Source organism: Penaeus chinensis, chromosome 9 (assembly GCF_019202785.1).
Source record: "Penaeus chinensis breed Huanghai No. 1 chromosome 9, ASM1920278v2, whole genome shotgun sequence".
Taxonomy (NCBI): Eukaryota; Metazoa; Arthropoda; class Malacostraca; order Decapoda; family Penaeidae; genus Penaeus; species Penaeus chinensis.
Window position 1 is genome coordinate 23263527 of NC_061827.1, and position 21593 is coordinate 23285119.

The 21593-nt window shown below is 34.9% G+C and overlaps 4 protein-coding genes across 4 annotated transcripts; all 4 read left to right on the forward strand.

Annotated features, from left to right (window-relative positions):
• Nucleotides 1-2924: 2924 nt before the first annotated feature.
• Nucleotides 2925-3931, forward strand: LOC125029267 (PPE family protein PPE2-like). Its single transcript, XM_047619160.1, has 3 exons — nucleotides 2925-3018; nucleotides 3384-3533; nucleotides 3670-3931. Exons 1-3 carry the CDS (start codon nucleotides 2946-2948, stop codon nucleotides 3753-3755), a joined length of 309 nt encoding a protein of 102 aa, XP_047475116.1. The 5' UTR covers nucleotides 2925-2945; the 3' UTR covers nucleotides 3756-3931.
• A 2873-nt stretch (nucleotides 3932-6804) lies between these two features.
• On the forward strand, nucleotides 6805-7873 carry LOC125029268 (PPE family protein PPE2-like). The gene is made up of 3 exons (XM_047619161.1): nucleotides 6805-6896; nucleotides 7281-7430; nucleotides 7560-7873. The coding sequence occupies exons 1-3, from the start codon at nucleotides 6824-6826 to the stop codon at nucleotides 7643-7645; spliced, it is 309 nt and encodes a 102-aa protein (XP_047475117.1). The 5' UTR covers nucleotides 6805-6823; the 3' UTR covers nucleotides 7646-7873.
• A 7259-nt stretch (nucleotides 7874-15132) lies between these two features.
• On the forward strand, nucleotides 15133-16106 carry LOC125028535 (PPE family protein PPE2-like). Its single transcript, XM_047617902.1, has 3 exons — nucleotides 15133-15222; nucleotides 15595-15744; nucleotides 15859-16106. The coding sequence occupies exons 1-3, from the start codon at nucleotides 15150-15152 to the stop codon at nucleotides 15942-15944; spliced, it is 309 nt and encodes a 102-aa protein (XP_047473858.1). The 5' UTR covers nucleotides 15133-15149; the 3' UTR covers nucleotides 15945-16106.
• Nucleotides 16107-20215: 4109 nt separating this feature from the next.
• On the forward strand, nucleotides 20216-21091 carry LOC125029255 (PPE family protein PPE2-like). The gene is made up of 3 exons (XM_047619147.1): nucleotides 20216-20305; nucleotides 20678-20827; nucleotides 20944-21091. The coding sequence occupies exons 1-3, from the start codon at nucleotides 20233-20235 to the stop codon at nucleotides 21027-21029; spliced, it is 309 nt and encodes a 102-aa protein (XP_047475103.1). The 5' UTR covers nucleotides 20216-20232; the 3' UTR covers nucleotides 21030-21091.
• The last annotated feature ends 502 nt before the right edge of the window (nucleotides 21092-21593 follow it).

A 21593-nucleotide genomic window follows, 5' to 3' on the forward strand; every position in this document is an offset into this window, starting at 1 on the left:
TCTTTAATCAATTAACGTTATTTTTTTTATTAATTCTAACCAACATGCATATTTTACAGCAATAATTGCGTCTCCTGCGCTTTCATGCTGTCGTTTTGTCCTGTGAATATTAAATTTCTAGAGTCTGCAGAGAGCGAGTTCTTTCTATAGGAAGAGCATTTGTCAGTCATGTCCGTTTTCAATAATTCAAGAAAATATCCGTCTATTTTTGTGAATAAATGCTGCTAGTCCATACAAATATTTGGATTAACGTTTTTCATATGAAAATATATAATGCTCATTCATAAACATTATTTACGTTTGATGTGAAAACACCTGAAGGTATGTTTGAATATGAAGTCAATTGAAATTCATTCAAACACGGTATTTACCGAGTGAAAAGTATCAAAGTAATAATTGCTTTCAGAGTTATGTAGCATGTTCGTATTCTCTCTCCGCAATATCGTTACAAATAATGATTGTATAATAGTATATGAATTCTTTCTCCTTATAATCTTAACTTACGACAGACGGCCTAACCAGCGTTAATTAAAAATATAATGCGTAACACATTTTCCTGGGTTAAATATGCTCTGCACAGGCGTAGCGCAGACGAAGGGTGGAGCCATAACAGTGACATCACTTTTGGACAGAACTGGCAGCAAAACGTTAACTAAAAGTTTTTTAGTTAACGTTAACAGTTAGGTTGGCATTGTCCTTTACTGTGGCTGTTTTCCTTTTCGTCTTTGTGTCACGTTACAGTGTTTGTGTTTCAATTCATTTATATATATATATATATATATATATATATATATATATATATATATATATATATGTATATATGAATATATATTGTATACACACACACACACACATATACATATATATACATATATATGAATATATATACAGATATTATATGTATAAATGTGTGTGTGTGTGTGTGTGTGTGTGTGTGTGTGTGTGTGTGTGTGTATCTGTATATACAATGCAGATAAAGCTGCCACAGAAATACGTTCACGGGAATTATTTTTTGTCTTTATTTGAAATCTACGGCACAAAGTTATAAAAACTTTTACGGTTTATGGTGCCAAAACACAGAATGTTCATAACGTTTTCTATTTTTTAAAATTCAATTTGTATTTTTTAAAAGTATTACCCAAATATTTCATTACTCCCTGCCACTCTGTGTGCTTAAACAATCGTACACCCCAACACCAACACACACACACATACGTACGCGCGCTTGCTTGCACACATGCATGTACAAACAAACGGACACATACACCCAAGCACTCGTGTGTGTGTGTGAGTGTGTGTGTGTGTGTGTGTGTGTGTGTGTGTGTGTGTGTGTGTGTGTGTGTGTGTGTGTGTGTGTGTGTGTGTGCGTGTGTGTGTGTGTGTGTACATATATATATATATATATATATATATATATATATATATATATGCATATATACATATAATTGTGTGTGTATATATACATAAATATGTTGTTATATTTATATGTATATATATGTGTGTATGCATGTGTATGTATATATATACATATATTTGTGTGTGTGTTTGTGTGTATATATATGTATATATATATATATATATATATATATATATATATAAACACACATATGAGTGTGTGTGTGTATGAGAGACAGAGAGAGAGAGAGAGAGAGAGAGAGAGAGAGAGAGAGAGAGAGAGAGAGAGAGAGAGAGAGAGAGAGAGAGAGAGAGAGAGTGAGAGAGAGAGAGAGAGAGAGACAGAGAGACAGAGAGACAGAGAGACAGAGAGACAGAGAGACAGAGAGACAGAGAGACAGAGAGACAGACAGACAAACAGACAGAAAGACAGATAGAGCGAAACACCGCGAGAGAGGCAGGCAGACCGAGCGACCGACAGAGATAGGTGGAAACATAAGCGCCTCGAGACGGAGCGCGTGGCGAGAGGGACGACACAGGAGATCACACGGCTTCTTTCCTTCCTATTTATCAAAAGCCAGCTCGACGTGACGTACTTTACTAAATGTCCGATTAACTCATCTGGAGCAGCTTTTGTTATGGATATTATGTTTCGTTCCCTCCAGTAAACATGAGGATATTCGCCTTTTAGTAAAGATGATGTGATTCTTTTATAACCTACGTACGAGGTAAAATATGTTGAAATTCCTTTCGTTTTTTTTCTAATACTGCGAGATAATTGTAAGACCATAGTTGAAAAAAAGTGTAAGGATGGCTGCTAGGTCAGCAACATAATCTTGTAATATATCTATAACTATTTATTTATTTATCTCTCATTCTCTCTGTCTCTGTGTTTGTCTGTCTGATTCTCTCTCTCTCTCTCTCTCTCTCTCTCTCTCTCTCTCTCTTTCTCTTTCCCTCCCTCTGTACATAGATATATATACATATACATATATATATACTTACACACATACACACACACACACACTATATATGTATGTATGTATGTATGTATGTATGTATGTATGTATGTATGTATGTATGTATGTATGTATGTATGTATGTATGTATATATATTTATACAATTTACATGTGTGTGCGTTTGATAGATAGATAGGTAGATAGAGAGGTAGGTGGATACACGCACAACCCACACTACAGGATAAACTAATGCATACGCGCGTGTGAGCGTTTGTTTCCTATAATCCTTGAAAAGTCGCTTTAACGTCTTTGTCACGGAACCTCAGCATATGTATATATAGCCGCTCTTCTGCGACAGCTGCCAGTCTTGTCTCTTGAGTCGCTGCCGAGGTAAGTCAGGAGACGAATGTGTTCTCGCTCTTGTCAATCAAATTTCCTCCGTTGGTTCCATTTTCTGGTGAGACGGTTGTTGTCTTATATTTTACTTTCCGTAAATAAATCAGTCGCCCATAAGTGTCGTAAGGAATTGGTTTAATTTTCGATATTTTTTATAATTATTCACCAGGTTTTTAACACCAGATCTTCACAAAATGAGGGCCGTTGCTTTGCTGTGTCTCGCTGCCACTTTGGCTGTCACTGCTGCCTTACCTGCAGGTGCTCCAGGTGAGTCTACGCCTGTTTGCATCCGTGTATACTTGACAGTTTAGTTCATTTCTGTTGTCTTTGAAATGTCTATTTTTTTTTTTTTTTTTTTTTTTCATTTTATCATTGGTGCATCTTTTCTTACTTACCAGTTTTCATTTCCTATATCATTCTGCAATACCCAAAGAACAACATAAGAGAGACAACAGTTTTGGATAAAGATTGTATCTATATCCCTGAATCTCTAAATTCAATAAAATAGTTTCCATTCGTAACCCTAACCCGAGCCTTCCATAATCTTTTGATTTCTTTTTCTTTTCCTTTCATTATTTTGTCCCTTTTTCTTTTACCATAATCTTTCCGCAATGCATCTTCCCAAAAATCAGTTCCTCCAGCTGCTCCGATGATCCCCTCTCTTGCCATGATCGAGGCCTTCATCCCGACGCCCGAGGAGATCAACGCCCTACACGCCCTCCACACCACGCCCGCCCCCGGGGTCGTGCCCACTCCAGGGGCCGCCCCCCTCGCACCTCCAAGTGAGTGCATCTTCATAGAATTAGTTATAGGCGACAAACGTGTGAGTGTGTGTGTAAGTAATTTTTTTTATTACCTTTTTATAATAATAACTGAGAACGAGGAAGTCTTTCAACTGACTTCTTTTCCTCCTTCCAGCCATGCCTCCTGCAGTAGCAAATCTGGTCGCCAAGTACAAGGCCGCAGCCGCAGCCTTCATCCCTTCCACTGCAGCGCCTGCCTGAGCTGATGCCTTTTTCCTGTGAATGTCATGGGGCACTTTACAAAACTCACCCTAATTTTGTTAATTTAGTCTTAAGTTTGATTCGGCGCCACAGAAAAAAAGGACTTTTCCCCCCAATCCTCTCATTCCTGTTATGCAGCATAATTATTACGGCTGAATAAAGAAAATGATTCGAAATTCAACTTTTTTCCTTATCCATAAAATAAAAACTCGTGTTATCATTTCAATAATTAATCGTATTTGCTGTGAACTTTGAGACTTAAATTACTATATAAACTTTACTATAAAAAACAATTGAAGAGGAGAGAAACATTTTCAAATGTTCAAATTTTGCCAATTGAAGTCTGAATTTACTAAGTAGAAGGGGAAGTGGAAAAATTGCAATAATTTTAAGTAAAATCACTAACAGATGAGAAAATAAGCACATTCACATTTTGAAAAATGTTACTTAAAATCGGATAGAAGGTTTATAAAGTTCCGAGGGAATTAGCAAGTCTTCAAATTTTTCGGTTTCTTACTCCTCCCTTAACTATTAAATTAATCCGCAAAGGAACTATAAGACACAATACTATAATGTCAGTTCTGATATTATTTTATTATTAAAATATTTGATCTGGTTCTTAGCAAGATTATACCATACTCATGATTTGGTTCCCTTTCTATCTACATATCATTCTATCTATCCTACATATTGCTGTAGATATCATAAGAAGTCTTCTGTACAAGCCATAAGAATTAATCTAGTATTAAAGTTTAATCCAAATCTCTAGTGAGCAATAGCAGTGTCCAGGATTAACTTTTATTTCACCTCCGGGCCAGGTTTTACTTTTAAGCGCTTAATTCCACCAATCATCTACCGACACATAATGATATAATTAACTCCATAGAAAGTTTGAGTTGAGTTGCCTTTAATATTTATAGTAAACACTAACGAAACAAATTCTGACATTTTCAGGTCAAAATTTAAGTGAAAAGTCATCAATATATATTTTTGAAAGTTGTCGGATATTCAAACTCCAGATATCTCTCAACATTAAGAAGAAAACAGAAGGAAATCACACAGAGAACTCCAGAGTTTACAGACACATGAAAGAAAACGTTATTTCCAGGTTGGAAAACTTTCCCAACTTATGAAATATATTAATCAAATAAGAAAGAAAACTGTAAATAACATCACGATTAGGTTTCATATTCAAAATACAAACTTCCTCATTCTTTAAACTATAGGGAATTCAAAACCGCCAAGACATGTGTTATCATGATCCTCGCTAGCAACTTCCTGAAGTAACTACCCTCTTCGTGCCCGGCGATTACACGCGAGAAAGAGCTCTTGGAGAAAACTCCAGCCAATATAAATTGGTATTACGAGTATCTTTTTTTAACTTAACACCTTCATTTCGATTGTGTATAATATTTATAGGGTATTTGAAGCCATCTATATAATTTTAGTTGTGCTGTCAAACATGTATATTAGCATGATATAATAATAGCATATATGTGTGTATAAATGTTTTTTTCCTCTGGAGCAAACGTTTCGTTATCAACTTTAGCCTATGATATGAAACCTTAGAGGGTGAATGCTGATTGCCATTACACAGATACCCGCTTTTTCATGTAAATCAGCAGATTTACTGATAATCGCACTGACTTGTGCGCCTGACAGTGCGTCTTGCCTCTTCTGTGCAAGTACTGTGGATTTGGATTAACTTTAATCCGGAACTATTATGACGCGTACAGAAGACGCCTATGATATTTCCCTTACCCTAGCGTTAATTCGTAAGAAAATGTGATCTTTCTCACAATAAAACCAAACCTAATCCTTTGCAACGCAGGTTAGCAATGTCATTGTACAGTGAATTAAATCTCATTAACAGTACATAAAACGCATCGACAAGAGCATTGGAAATAGTCATCAAAATATTAAAATAATCGTTGTTTTAATCTTCCGCTTCAAATGTTAGTGTTTCAAATACCAGAATCGAAGGACAAAAATAATAATCGCAAAAAATGGACCCAAGTTCGTGATATCTATCTTTCTTTAAAGAGTTACAAGTGTTTAAGGGCGATGCATTAGTGCAATGAAGAAGGTAGTGACAACAAAAAAGACAAAGACATTTCTTGGATTATTTTCTGCTCATCAAGAAATGAGCAATAATCAGTCTTACAAAGTGAAAGGCATATATATAGATAGGTAGATATAGATATACATATATATATATATATATATATATTTATAGGTGTGCATGTGTGTGTGTTTATTGATATATATATGAATATATATATGCGCGCGTGTGTGTGTAGATGTATGTTTGTATATATCAATATAAATATAGATACAGATAGATAAATTGTGCATGCGTGTGTGTATATATACATATATACATACCTTTGTGTTTATATATGTATATATTCATATATATAAAAAATAAAGCGTATATGTATATATATATATATATATCTGTGTTTGTCTGTATGTGTGCATATATATGTATATATAAATATATATTTACATACATATGTATATATACACATATATATGCATATACATAAATATGTATGTGTGTGTATGTGTGCATATATATGGATTTATATGTATGTGTATATATATATATATATATATATAAATATGTGTGTGTGTAGTATGTATGTATGTATATATGCATGCATATATATACATATATATACATATATACATATATACATATGCGTGCACACATACAAACCACACTACTAATAAACTAATGCGTACGCGCGTGTGAGCGTTTGTTTCCTATAATCCTTGAAAAGTCGCTTTAACGCCTGTGTTGTCACGGAACCTCAGCATATGTATATATAGCCGCTCTTCTGCGACAGCTGCCAGTCTTGTCTCTTGAGTCGCTGCCGAGGTAAGTCAAGAGACGAATGTGTTCTCGCTCTTGTCAATCAAATTTCCTCCGTTGGCTCCATTTTCTGCTGAGACGTTTTGTTGTCTCATATTTTACCTCACGTAAAGAAATCAGTCACTCATAAGTGCCGAAAGGAAATGGTTTATAATTATTCACAGGGTTTTTGTCATCAGATCTTCACAAAATGAGGGTCGTTGCTTTGCTGTGTCTCGCTGCCACTTTGGCTGTCACTGCTACCTTACCTGCAGGTGCTCCAGGTAAGTCTACGCCTGTTTGCATCGACGCGTGTATACTTGACAGTTTATTTCATATCTATTTGATTACTGAAATTTTTAATTTTATTTTTTTACATTTTATCATGCTGCGCCTTTTCTTACCCGTTTTCATTTCCCAAACCATGCTTCAATACTTAAATATCACCATGTAAGACATCAGTTTGTTGGATAAAAATTGCATCTATATCTCAGAATATCTAAATTCACTAAATGATTTCCACTCGTAATACACAAATCGCCCTAACCTAACAGTATCAGAGCCTTCCATAATCTTTTGATTTTTTGTTTTCTTTTTTCTTTTTTTATGATTCTATCCCTTTCCTCTTCTGTCATAATCTTTCCGCAATGCATCTTCCCAAAAATCAGTTCCTCCAGCTGCCCCGATGATCCCCTCTCTTGCCATGATCGAGGCCTTCATTCCGACGCCCGAGGAGATCAACGCCCTCAACGCCCTCCACACCACGCCCGCCCCCGGGGTCGTGCCCACTCCAGGGGCCGCCCCCCTCGCACCTCCAAGTGAGTGCATCTTCATAGAATTAGTTATAGGCGGCAAACGTGTGTGTGCGTGTCAGTTTTTTATTACATTTTTATAATAATAATTGAGAACCAGGAAATCTTTCAACTGACTTCTTTTCCTCCTTCCAGCCATGCCTCCTGCAGTAGCAAATCTGGTCGCCAAGTACAAGGCCGCAGCCGCAGCCTTCATCCCTTCCACTGCAGCGCCTGCCTGAGCTGATGCCCTTTCCCTGTGAGTGTCGACCAGGCAGTTTACAAGAGTCACTTTCTCTTTTGTGAATGGATGGTAGAAGGAAATCAGTATTATAATCACCGTCATTCTAATTAATTTCTTCAGCAAACTTTGAATTAAACTTTGAAGTAAATAAAAAACGAGGACATTATTTTCATTTATAGAACTACTACATGACGGTGTAGAAATCTCCCAAAATTACATTGGTTTAAAAAAAAACATCCTGTTGTATCGACCTTTCATCACATAGCTTAGTTGCACAAAGGCACCGCATATCACCCATGGAGATAGATAATAATCATTTATTGATGTGTTTTATTAGCCCAAATCCGAAAATCCCGGTACCTTAGTTCATTTGCACATAAAAAGAAATGTTAAAGAGAAGTTAATGGCGGGATTTTGACGATGAAAATCAAAATGAATTGAATGGTAAATGTGGTAATGATGATGATATTCACATTTATAATGATAATGCTAATAAGAGCAATGGTATTATTGAAGCTGATGACAGTATTGGTGATAGCAATAACAATGATGCTTATGATAGTAATGCTAATGATAAGAAATAATACCAATAGTTATAATAAATAGGATAATGATGATAGTAAATTTAACAATGATAATGGCAGAATTATCAGTAAAGTTAAAATGAAATGAATGATAAATATAAATGAATTAGTGCTAATGATGATAACGTTTGATATAATGATAATATGTGTAACGATAATAATGAAGGTGATTATTGTTTTGATGATAGTTATAATAATGATAAATGATACCAATAACGTTATAATGATAATGATGAAAAAAACAATGACATAACTTTAATAATACTACCAATAATGAGAATAACAGCAATAAAAGTAACCATAATAAATTGATTAATGAATCGAGTGTATATTCACATACATATATACATATATATACTACACACGCACACACACACACACACATATATAGAGAGAGAGAAATTAATGTATATGGCTATGATGTGCGTTTGTGTATGTTTGTGTGTGGACCAACAAACTATAGAAATCTTAATAGGAAATTACATATAGGAAGAGAGAGAGGGATCTTGTTTTCAGTTTTTATCGATTTCTTTTGAAGAAAGACATGAGAATAACTGAAAACACCCACACACGCATATATATATATATATATATATATATATATATATGTATATATATATATATATATATATATACATGTATATATAATATATATACATATATAATATATAAAGATATATATTTATATATATTTATATAAGTTTGTGTGTGTGTGTGATATCTACATATCTACATACATACATACATATATACATATAAATACATATACAATATATATATATATATGTGTGTGTGTGTGTGTGTGTGTGTGTGTGTGGGTCATCGATAGATATGTAGGTAGATATATAGATAAACATATAGATGAATAGATATGGTAGAGAAAAACGCAATAAACAAACTAGATTGACTGAAAAGTCAGTTTCAAAATTCTCCTGGGCTTCATCTTCACGTCTGTAAACGCTGGGATAATCTGTGCGAAGGGCGGCGGAGGATGTAGGAAGCGAGGAAACTGTCCTCAAGACAGGCAGCTGCTTCATCGAAGAGGATTCCACCAGTCTGCGTCCTTGGACGTCAGCGGCAGGAAACACTTTTCGTGCAGCTGACCACTCTATCTGATGGCCAGTGCCCGACTGGTGGCATATGAAGACATTGTTGTTGTGCCAAGTGGCCACAACAACAACCAGGATATATGTGTGTGTGTGTGTGTGTGTGTGTGTGTGTGTGTGTGTTACATATATGTATATATATTTGATTTATATAGATGCATATGTATGTATATAAACATATATATATATATATATATATATGTGTGTGTGTGTGTGTGTGTGTGTGTGTGTGTGTTTATATTAACACACATACAGTCCTATATATGTATATATGTGTATACATATATATACATATATATCTATACACAAACACACACACATATGTGTGTGTGTGTGTGTGTATGTGTGTGTGTGTGTGTGTGTGTGTGTGTGTGTGTGTGTGTGTGTGTGGTATATATATGTATATATATTTGATAGATATATAGATGTATGTGTATATATATAAACTATATATATACATATATATATATACATATTATGTTATATATATACATCTGTCTGTGTGTATACATATATGTATACACACACGTGTGTATACATATATAGAGAGAAAGAGATTTCTTTAACTGTTCATTCATATATCTATATCTATCTATACTCATTTGTTTTTTTATAATTGCTTTCATTTTTATATTCAATTCTATTTATTTGGTACACTCCTTTGCCCTTGGAACTGCTGCTTAACCATTCTGGCAACTTGAAAGTACTTATAACTGAATGATAAAAATACAGTGAGACATGATAAATGAATGAAGGAATTAACGTAATGACAAGCTAACGACGTTAATGAGTATCGTAATAAAGAATGAAGAATGAATGACATCAGTGAATGAACAAGAGGAAACTTGACAATCACTAGTAGTGCTTTAACGCAAGGACAGCTGTATCGTGGTATTAGCCATTCAAAATCAGGCCGCATCATTGTTTCGATTTTTCGCCTATGATTGTGGCAAAAGCATTAGGAGAATTAGAGTTCAGCGGAGCTGCTCTTCCCCGGAACTCTCTTCGTGACATACTAGCCGTAACAGCATGTATGAATATGTTTATCTGTACATTATATATATATATATATATATTTATATCTGCATACGCACACACACACATATATATATGTATATACATATACATATGTATGTATATATGTATATATATATACATTTATATATCACATATATAGGTATTATATATATCATACATATATTTCATATATGTATGTATATACATATACATATATACATATCTATATATAAATAGATATATAAATTGATATACAGGTATCTATATATGTGTATAATAATATATGTGTATGTGTGTGTATTATATATATATATATATATATATATATACATGTATACATTAACGCACACAAAAGAAACAAATTACACATAAGTAACACGTTAAATGTAATTTACATATTTCGTATTCACATTCAGAAAACTTTCCTCCTCCACGTGCCCATAAACTTGCGTGTAGACATCATGTGCTTATTTTGGTAATCCTTAAAAAGGGAGATTACGAAGCCTCAGCGTCTGCCCATATATAAATGTAGGTTTGTGACGTAAATCAGTGTCTGTTACATCGCTGCCGAGGTAGATCGGCTTTGGAAGCGCTAAAAGTGTTCTCACTCTGGTATGTCCCTCTTTTCTGGGGTTTGATCACTTTTTCCAAAACGCATAAAATAAGTTATTTTTAGATACTGATTTTAAAAGATAGCTTTCTTGTGGCTGCTACTATACTGTACTAAACTTTTGCCCTTTTGAAGTTTAAACATTTCTTTTCAAAGTTATCTGGAAGTATAGTTTCTTCTTATTTGAAATTTGGTGTACCTAACAAGGTGCATTGCGCTCCTTGTATCTTTAGTCGTCCGCATAATTACGTGGCCAATGAAGCAAGCATAAAAAAATATGGCGACTTTTCGAAATGGATAATTAGATACCGAATTTCTATTATCTTCAGACTTAAAGATGAAGGTCGCTGTTCTGCTGTGTTTCACTGCCTCTTTGGCTGTCACTGCTGCTTTACCTGCAGTTGCTCCAGGTTAGTTTTCCTGATAGACTTGCTTTAAGTAGTTTTATACTTCATATATATACATATATAATACCCATATACAATTATATATATACAGATAGAAAGATATCGGTATAGATATATAGATATATATTCATATCTATGCATAAATATATATTATTTTAATTTATTTTTTCTTTAATTTTTCGTTCTTTGTTTTGCTAAACATCATCGTCCCATCGTCTTCTGTTACATCCTTTTACAAAATAATAATAATAATAAACATAATAAAAAATAAGTTTACAAAAAATGCATGAACCTTTCGAGAGTCCCTGTTCGTTTCCTTCCTCCTCCAGCTGCCCCGATGATCCCCTCTCCTGCCATGATCGAGGCCTTCATCCCGACGCCCGAGGAGATCAACGCCCTCAACGCCCTCCACACCACGCCCGCCCCAGGGGTCGTGCCCACTCCAGGGGCCGCCCCCCTCGCACCTCCAAGTGAGTGCATCTTCATAGAATTAGTTATAGGCGACAATGTGTGTGTTTTATTACTTTTTTTTTATAAAAATAATAGAGAACAAGGAAGTCTTTCAACTGACTTCTTTTCCTCCTTCCAGCCATGCCTCCTGCAGTAGCAAATCTGGTCGCCAAGTACAAGGCCGCAGCCGCAGCCTTCATCCCTTCCACTGCAGCGCCTGCCTGAGCTGATACCTTTTCCCTGTGACTATCATGGGGCACTTTACAAAACTCACCCTAATTTTGATAATTTAGTCTTAAGTTTGATTCGGCGCTAAATAAAAAAAAGGACTTTTCCCCCTAGTCTCTCGCTCCTGTTATGCTGAATAAAGAAAATGATCCGAAATTCAACTTTTTTCTTATCCATTAAAGGAAAACTCGTGTTTTATAAATCATTAGTCGTATTTGCTGTGATGAACTTTGAGACTTAAATCCTTGATATTATAAAATCGTCCTTCCTTCAGTATAATTTTCCCCGTAAGGATTTAAACTACTTCACTGTAAAAACAGTTGAAGAGGAGAGAGAAACATTTTTAAATGATAAAATTTTGCCAATTGAAGTCCGAATTTACCCTGAAATAAGTGAATCGAAGTTCTCAAATATTACCTTTACTAAATTGTCCTCATAAGTAGAGGGGAAGTGGGAAGTGGGACAATTTAAAGTAAAATCACAAACAGATGAAAGTATTTGAGTAAATAAGCACATTCACATCTATAATTTTTTTACTTTAAAACCGAATATAAGGTTTTAAAAGTTCCGAAGCAATTAGCAAGTCGTGAAATCTTTCGGTTTCATATTTAATCAGCAAAGACAAACTAACCAAAATAGGATTCTTTTTTTCTCTAGCAAAGGAACTAATACACAATACAATAATGTCATTTCTAATATTAATTAATGATCAAAATTTTCAATCTGTTAGCAAGTTTATATCATACTCATGATTTGGTTTCCTTTCTGTCCACCTGCCATTCTATATACCTCTTATATACTGTATATATCATAGACATGCGCCATAGAAGTTCATCTAGTATTAAAGATCTCTAGTGGGCAATAGCAGTGTCCAAGATTAACTTTGAATTCCCCTCCGGGCCAGACTTTACTTTTAAGCTCTTAATCCCAGCGGTCATCTACTGATACATGACATCATCAACTCCATAGAAAGATGGAGTTGAGTTGCCCCCTAATATTTATAGTAAACAATAACGAAATAAATTCTGACATTTTCCTGTCAAAGAAGTCTGTGAAAACTGCAAATATCTCCCAACATTGAAAAGAAAATCACACAGAAAATTCCAGAGTTTACAGACACAAGAACTGCAATGTTATTTCCAAGTTGGAAAACATGCCCAACTTATGAACTATATTAATCAAATAAAAAAGAAAGCTTTTAATAACCACGATTAGGTTTCATATTCAAAATACAAACTTCCTGATTCTTTAAACTATAGGGACTTCAAACCCGCCAAGACATGTGTTATCATGATCCTCGCTAGCAACTTCCTAAAAAAAAACTTCCCTCTTCGTGCCCCGCGATCACACGGGAGAAAGAGCCCTTGGAGAAAATTTCCGCGAATATAAATTGGTATTACGAGCATCTCATTTTTGTTTGTCACCTTCATTTCGGTTGTCTATAATATTTATAGGGTATTTGAAGCCATTTATATAAGTTTATTATACTGACAAATATGTATATTAGCATGATATAATAATAGCATATATGTATGCATATGTTTTTTTTTTTTCCTCTGTAGTAAACGTTTCGTTATCAACATTAGCCTATAACGGGAAACCTGTAGAGGGTGAATGCTGATTGCCATTACACAGATACCCGCTTTTTTCATGTAAAGCAGCAGGTTTACTGATGATCGCATTGACTCGCGGCAGTGTCTTGCCTTTTCTGTGCAAGTACTGTGGATTTGGATTAACTTTAATCTGGAATGAACTTTTATGACGCGTACAGAAGACGCCTGTACTATTCCCCTTACCCTAGCACTAATTCGATTCATTTCCTGAAAAAATATATGATCTTCCTCACAATAAAACCAAACCTTATCCTTTGCAACACAGGTTAGAGATTTCATTGTACAGTGAATTTTATCTCATTAACGGTACATTTAACGCATTAACAAGAGCATTGGAAACATTCATCAAAATACTGCAATAATCGTTGTTCTATCTCCCGCTCTTGGTGTTAGAATTGACGCACAAGAATAATAATCGCAAAAAATGGACCCTAGTTCCTGATATCTATTTTTTTTAAGAGTTATTAGTGTTTAAGGGCGCTGCAATAGTGAAATGGAGAAGGTAGTGACAACAAACAAAGACATTTCTTGGATTTTTTTCCCGTAGATTAAGAAATCAGCAATACTCAGAGTCTTACAAAGTGAAAGGCATATACATAGATAGATAGATTCATAGGTGCGCATGTGTGTGTGTATTAATATATACGTGGATGTGGGTGTATGTATGTATCATTATAAATATAGATAAAGATAGATAAATTGTGCATGCGTGTGTGTGTGTGTGTGTAGATATATACATATATATGCATACTTGTGTGTTTATATGTATATATGTATATATTCATATATACATAAATATAGCGGATATGTATATATATTCATATATACATAAATATAGCGTATATGTATATATATATATATATATATATCTGTTTGTGTATATGTGTATACATATGTATATATAAATATATATTTACATATATATGTATATATATATACATATATATATATATGCATATACATATATGTGTGTGTGTGTGTGTGTGTGTGTGTGTGTGTGTGTGCATATATATGTATATATATAAATGTATTTGTGTAGTATGTATGTATGTATGCATGCATATATACATACATAGTTAGTTAGGTAGATTGATATGTTTGATGCGTGCACACACATACAAACCACACTACTAGATAAACTAATGCGTACGCGCGTGTGAGCGTTTGTTTCCTATAATCCTTGAAAAGTCGCTTTAACGCCTGTGTTGTCACGGAACCTCAGCATATGTATATATAGCCGCTCTTCTGCGACAGCTGCCAGTCCTGTTTCTCTAGTCGCTGCCGAGGTAAGTCAGGAGACGAATGTGTTCTCGCTCTTGTCAATCACATTTCCTCCGTTGGTTCCATTTTCTGCTGAGACGTTTTGTTGTCTTATATTTTACCTTCCGTAAAGAAATCAGTCGCTCATAACTGCGGAAATGAAATGGTTTAATTTGCGATATTTTTTATAATCATTCACCGGGTTTTTGTCATCAGATCTTCACAAAATGAGGGCCGTTGCTTTGCTGTGTCTCGCTGCCACTTTGGCTGTCACTGCTGCCTTACCTGCAGCTGCTCCAGGTAAGTCTGCGCCTGTTTGTATCGACGCGTGTATACTTGACAGTTTATTTCATATCTATTTGATCACTGAAATCTTTAATTTTATTTCTTCTTTGTTACATTTTATCATTGCTGCGTCTTTTCTTACCAGTTTTCATTTCCCAGACCATGCTTCAATACTTAAATATCACCATGTAAGACATCAGTTTGTCGGATAAAAATTGCCTCTATATCTCAGAATGTTCTAAATTCACTAAATAATACACAAATCGCCTTAGCCTAGCAGTATCAAAGCCTTCCATAATCATTTGATTTTTGTCGTTTTCTTTTTATTATTCTATCCCTTTCCTCTTCTGTCATAATCCTTCCGCAATGCATCTTCCCAAAAATCAGTTCCTCCAGCTGCCCCGATGATCCCCTCTCTTGCCATGATCGAGGCCTTCATCCCGACGCCCGAGGAGATCAACGCCCTCAACGCCCTCCACACCACGCCCGCCCCAGGGGTCGTGCCCACTCCAGGGGCCGCCCCCCTCGCACCTCCAAGTGAGTGCATCTTCATAGAATTAGTTATTGGCGACAATGTGTCTTTTATTACATTTTTATAATAATAATAGAGAACCAGGAAGTCTTTCAACTAACTTCTTTTCCTCCTTCCAGCCATGCCTCCTGCAGTAGCAAATCTGGTCGCCAAGTACAAGGCCGCAGCCGCAGCCTTCATCCCTTCCACTGCAGCGCCTGCCTGATCTGATGCCTTTTCCCTGTGAGTGTCGACCAGGCAGTTTACATGAGTCACTTTTGCTTTTGTGAATGGATGGTATAAGGAAATCAGTGTCATACTCACTGTCCTTTCAGTTCATTTCTTCAGCAAACTTTAAATTACGAATCTAAAGTAAATCAAGAACGAGGACATTATTTTCATTTATAGAACTACCATGCTAAAATATAACGGTGTATAAAAAAATACAATGGTTTAAACAAATCATCCTGTGGTATCAACTTTCATCACGTAGCTCAGATGCACAAAGGCACCGCATATCACCCACGGAGATAGATTATAATCATTTGTTTCACGTATGATGTGTTTTATTAGCCAAAATCCGAAAATGTCGGTACCTTAGTTCATTTGCACATAACAAAACTGTTGAAAAGAAGTTAATGGCGGGATTTTAAAAAAGAAAGTCACAATGAATTGAATGCTAAATGTGGTAATGATGATGATATTCACATTTATAATGATAATGCTAATAAGAGCAACGGTATTAATGAAGGTGATGACAGTAGTGGTGATAGCAATAATAATGATGCTTATGATAGTAAAGCTAATGATAAGAAATAATACCAATAGTTATAATAAAGATGATAATGATGATAATAGTAGATTTAACAATGATAATAATATTAATGGAAGAATTATCAGTAAAGTCAAAATGAACTGAATTATAAATATAAATGAATTAGTGCAAATGATGATACCGCTTGTGATAATGATGATATATGCAACGTTTATAATGAAGGTGATTATTGTATTGATGATAGTTATGATAATGATAAATGATGATAAAAACAATGACATAACTTTAATAATATTAACAATAATGAGAATAACATCAATAAAAGTATCCATAATAAATTGATTAATGAATCAAGTGTATATGTACATATATATACACATATATATTACACACGCACACACACATATATATATAGAGAGAGAGAGAGAGAAATTAATGTATATGGCTATAGTGTGCGTTTGTGTATGTTTGTGTGTGGACCAACAAACTATAGAAATCTTAATAGGAAATTACATATAGGAAGAGAGAGAGGGATCTTGTTTTCAGTTTTTATCGATTTCTTTTGAAGAAAGACATGAGAATAACTAAAAAAAAACCAGTCTAAAGTGAACATTATATAGAAAGAAAATTATTTAAACTAATGGGTACGTATGTATATATACAAAAATACAAACTTATGTATACATACATACATAAATACACACACGCGCACACACACTCACACACACACACACGCACATATATAAACATGTATATATAATATATATACATATATAATATATAAAGATATATATATAAGTGAGTGTGTGTTTGTGTGTGTGTGTGATATCTACATACATACATACATACATATATACATATAAATACATATATAATATATATATATGTGTTTGTGTGTATGCGTGTGTGTGCGTGTCATAGATAGATATGTAGGTAGATATATGGATAAACAGATATAGATGAATAGATATGGTAGAAAAAAACGAAATAAACAAACTAGATTGACTGAAAAGTCAGTTTCAAAATTCTCCTGGGCTTCATCTTCACGTCTGTAAACGCTGGGATAATCTGTGCGAAGGGCGGCGGAGGATGTAGGAAGCGAGGAAACTGTCCTCAAGACAGGCAGCTGCTTCATCGAAGAGGATTCCACCAGTCTGCGTCCTTGGACGTCAGCGGCAGGAAACACTTTTCGTGCAGCTGACCACTCTATCTGATGGCCAGTGCCCGACTGGTGGCATATGAAGACATTGTTGTTGTGCCAAGTGGCCACAACAACAACCAGGATATATGTGTGTGTGTGTGTCTGTGTGTTACATATATGTATATATATTTGATTTATATAGATGCATATGTATGTATATAAACATATATATATATATATATGTGTGTGTGTGTGTGTGTGTGTGTGTGTGTGTGTGTTTATATTAACACACATACAGTCCAATATATGTATATATGTGTATACATATATATACATATATATCTATACACAAACACACACACATATGTGTGTGTGTGTGTGTATGTGTGTGTGTGTGTGTGGTACATATATGTATATATATTTGATAGATATATAGATGTATGTGTATATATATAAACTATATATATATACATATTATATGTTATATATATATATATGTATGTATATATATATATATATACATGTGTGTCTGTGTGTGTACACATATATGTATACACACACGTGTGTATACATATAGAGAGAGAAAGAGATGTCTTTAACTGTTCATTCATATATCTATATATATCTATACTTATTTCTTTTTTTATAATTGCTTTCATTTTTATATTCAATCTTATTTATTTGGTACACTCCTTTGCCCTTGGAACTGCTGCTTAACCTGATTCTTTAAACTATAGGGACTTCAAACCCGCCAAGACATGTGTTATCATGATCCTCGCTAGCAACTTCCTGAAAAAACTTCCCTCTTCGTGCCCCGCGATCACACGCGAGAAAGAGCTCTTGGAGAAAACTCCCGCGAATATTAATTGGTATTACGAGCATCTTATTTTTGTTTGTCACCTTCATTTCGGTTGTCTATAATATCTATAGGGTATTTGAAGCCATTTCTATGAGTTTATTATACTGACAAAGATGTATATTAGCATGATATAATAATAGCATATATGTGTGTATAAATGTGTTTTTCCTCTGTAGCAAACGTTTCGTTATCAACATTAGCCTATGATAGGACATCTGTAGAGGGTGAATGCTGATTGCCATTACACAGATACCCGCTTTTTTCATGTAAAGCAGCAGGTTTACTGATGATCGCATTGACTCGCGGCAGTGTCTTGCCTTTTCTGTGCAAGTACTGTGGATTTGGATTAACTTTAATCTGGAATGAACTTTTATGACGCGTACAGAAGACGCCTGTACTATTCCCCTTACCCTAGCACTAATTCGATTCATTTCCTGAAAAAATATATGATCTTCCTCACAATAAAACCAAACCTTATCCTTTGCAACACAGGTTAGAGATTTCATTGTACAGTGAATTTTATCTCATTAACGGTACATTTAACGCATTAACAAGAGCATTGGAAACATTCATCAAAATACTGCAATAATCGTTGTTCTATCTCCCGCTCTTGATGTTAGAATTGACGCACAAGAATAATAATCGCAAAAAATGGACCCAAGTTCCTGATATCTATTTTTTTTTAAGAGTTATTAGTGTTTAAGGGCGCTGCAATAGTGAAATGGAGAAGGTAGTGACAACAAACAAAGACATTTCTTGGATTTTTTTCCCGTAGATCAAGAAATCAGCAATACTCAGAGTCTTACAAAGTGAAAGGCATATACATAGATAGATAGATTCATAGGTGCGCATGTGTGTGTGTATTAATATATACGTGGATGTGGGTGTATGTATGTATCATTATAAATATAGATAAAGATAGATAAATTGTGCATGCGTGTGTGTGTGTGTGTGTAGATATATACATATATATGCATACTTGTGTGTTTATATGTATATATGTATATATTCATATATACATAAATATAGCGGATATGTATAGATATTCATATATACATAAATATAGCGTATATGTATATATATATACATATATATCTATATATATATATATATCTGTTTGTGTATATGTGTATACATATGTATATATAAATATATATTTACATATATATGTGTATATATATACATATATATGCATATACATATATGTGTGTGTGTGTGCGTGTGTGTGCATATATATGTATATATAAATGTATTTGTGTAGTATGTATGTATGTATGCATGCATGCATGCATATATACATACATACATACTACACATTATATACACAGATAGTTAGGTAGATATATATGTTTTATGCGTGCACACACATACAAACCACACTACTAGATAAACTAATGCGTACGCGCGTGTGAGCATTTGTTTCCTATAATCCTTGAAAAGTCGCTTTAACACCTGTGTTGTCACGGAACCTCAGCAAATGTATATAGAGCCGCTCTTCTGCGACAGCTGCCAGTCTTGTCTCTTGAGTCGCTGCCGAGGTAAGTCAGGAGACGAATGTGTTCTCGCTCTTGTCAATCACATTTCCTCCGTTGGTTCCATTTTCTGCTGAGACGTTTTGTTGTCTTATATTTTACCTTCCGTAAAGAAATCAGTCGCTCATAACTGCGGAAATGAAATGGTTTAATTTGCGATATTTTTTATAATCATTCACCGGGTTTTTGTCATCAGATCTTCACAAAATGAGGGCCGTTGCTTTGCTGTGTCTCGCTGCCACTTTGGCTGTCACTGCTGCCTTACCTGCAGCTGCTCCAGGTAAGTCTGCGCCTGTTTGTATCGACGCGTGTATACTTGACAGTTTATTTCATATCTATTTGATCACTGAAATCTTTAATTTTATTTCTTCTTTGTTACATTTTATCATTGCTGCGTCTTTTCTTACCAGTTTTCATTTCCCAGACCATGCTTCAATACTTAAATATCACCATGTAAGACATCAGTTTGTCGGATAAAAATTGCCTCTATATCTCAGAATGTTCTAAATTCACTAAATAATACACAAATCGCCTTAGCCTAGCAGTATCAAAGCCTTCCATAATCATTTGATTTTTGTCGTTTTCTTTTTATTATTCTATCCCTTTCCTCTTCTGTCATAATCCTTCCGCAATGCATCTTCCCAAAAATCAGTTCCTCCAGCTGCCCCGATGATCCCCTCTCTTGCCATGATCGAGGCCTTCATCCCGACGCCCGAGGAGATCAACGCCCTCAACGCCCTCCACACCACGCCCGCCCCAGGGGTCGTGCCCACTCCAGGGGCCGCCCCCCTCGCACCTCCAAGTGAGTGCATCTTCATAGAATTAGTTATTGGCGACAATGTGTGTCTTTTATTACATTTTTATAATAATAATAGAGAACCAGGAAGTCTTTCAACTAACTTCTTTTCCTCCTTCCAGCCATGCCTCCTGCAGTAGCAAATCTGGTCGCCAAGTACAAGGCCGCAGCCGCAGCCTTCATCCCTTCCACTGCAGCGCCTGCCTGATCTGATGCCTTTTCCCTGTGAGTGTCGACCAGGCAGTTTACATGAGTCACTTTTGCTTTTGTGAATGGATGGTATAAGGAAATCAGTATCATACTCACTGTCCTTTCAGTTCATTTCTTCAGCAAACTTTAAATTACGAATCTAAAGTAAATCAAGAACGAGGACATTATTTTCATTTATAGAACTACCATGCTAAAATATAACGGTGTATAAAAAAATACAATGGTTTAAACAAATCATCCTGTTGTATCAACTTTCATCACGTAGCTCAGATGCACAAAGGCACCGCATATCACCCACGGAGATAGATTATAATCATTTGTTTCACGTATGATGTGTTTTATTAGCCAAAATCCGAAAATGTCGGTACCTTAGTTCATTTGCACATAACAAAACTGTTGAAAAGAAGTTAATGGCGGGATTTTAAAGAAGAAAGTCACAATGAATTGAATGCTAAATGTGGTAATGATGATGATATTCACATTTATAATGATAATGCTAATAAGAGCAACGGTATTAATGAAGGTGATGACAGTAGTGGTGATAGCAATAATAATGATGCTT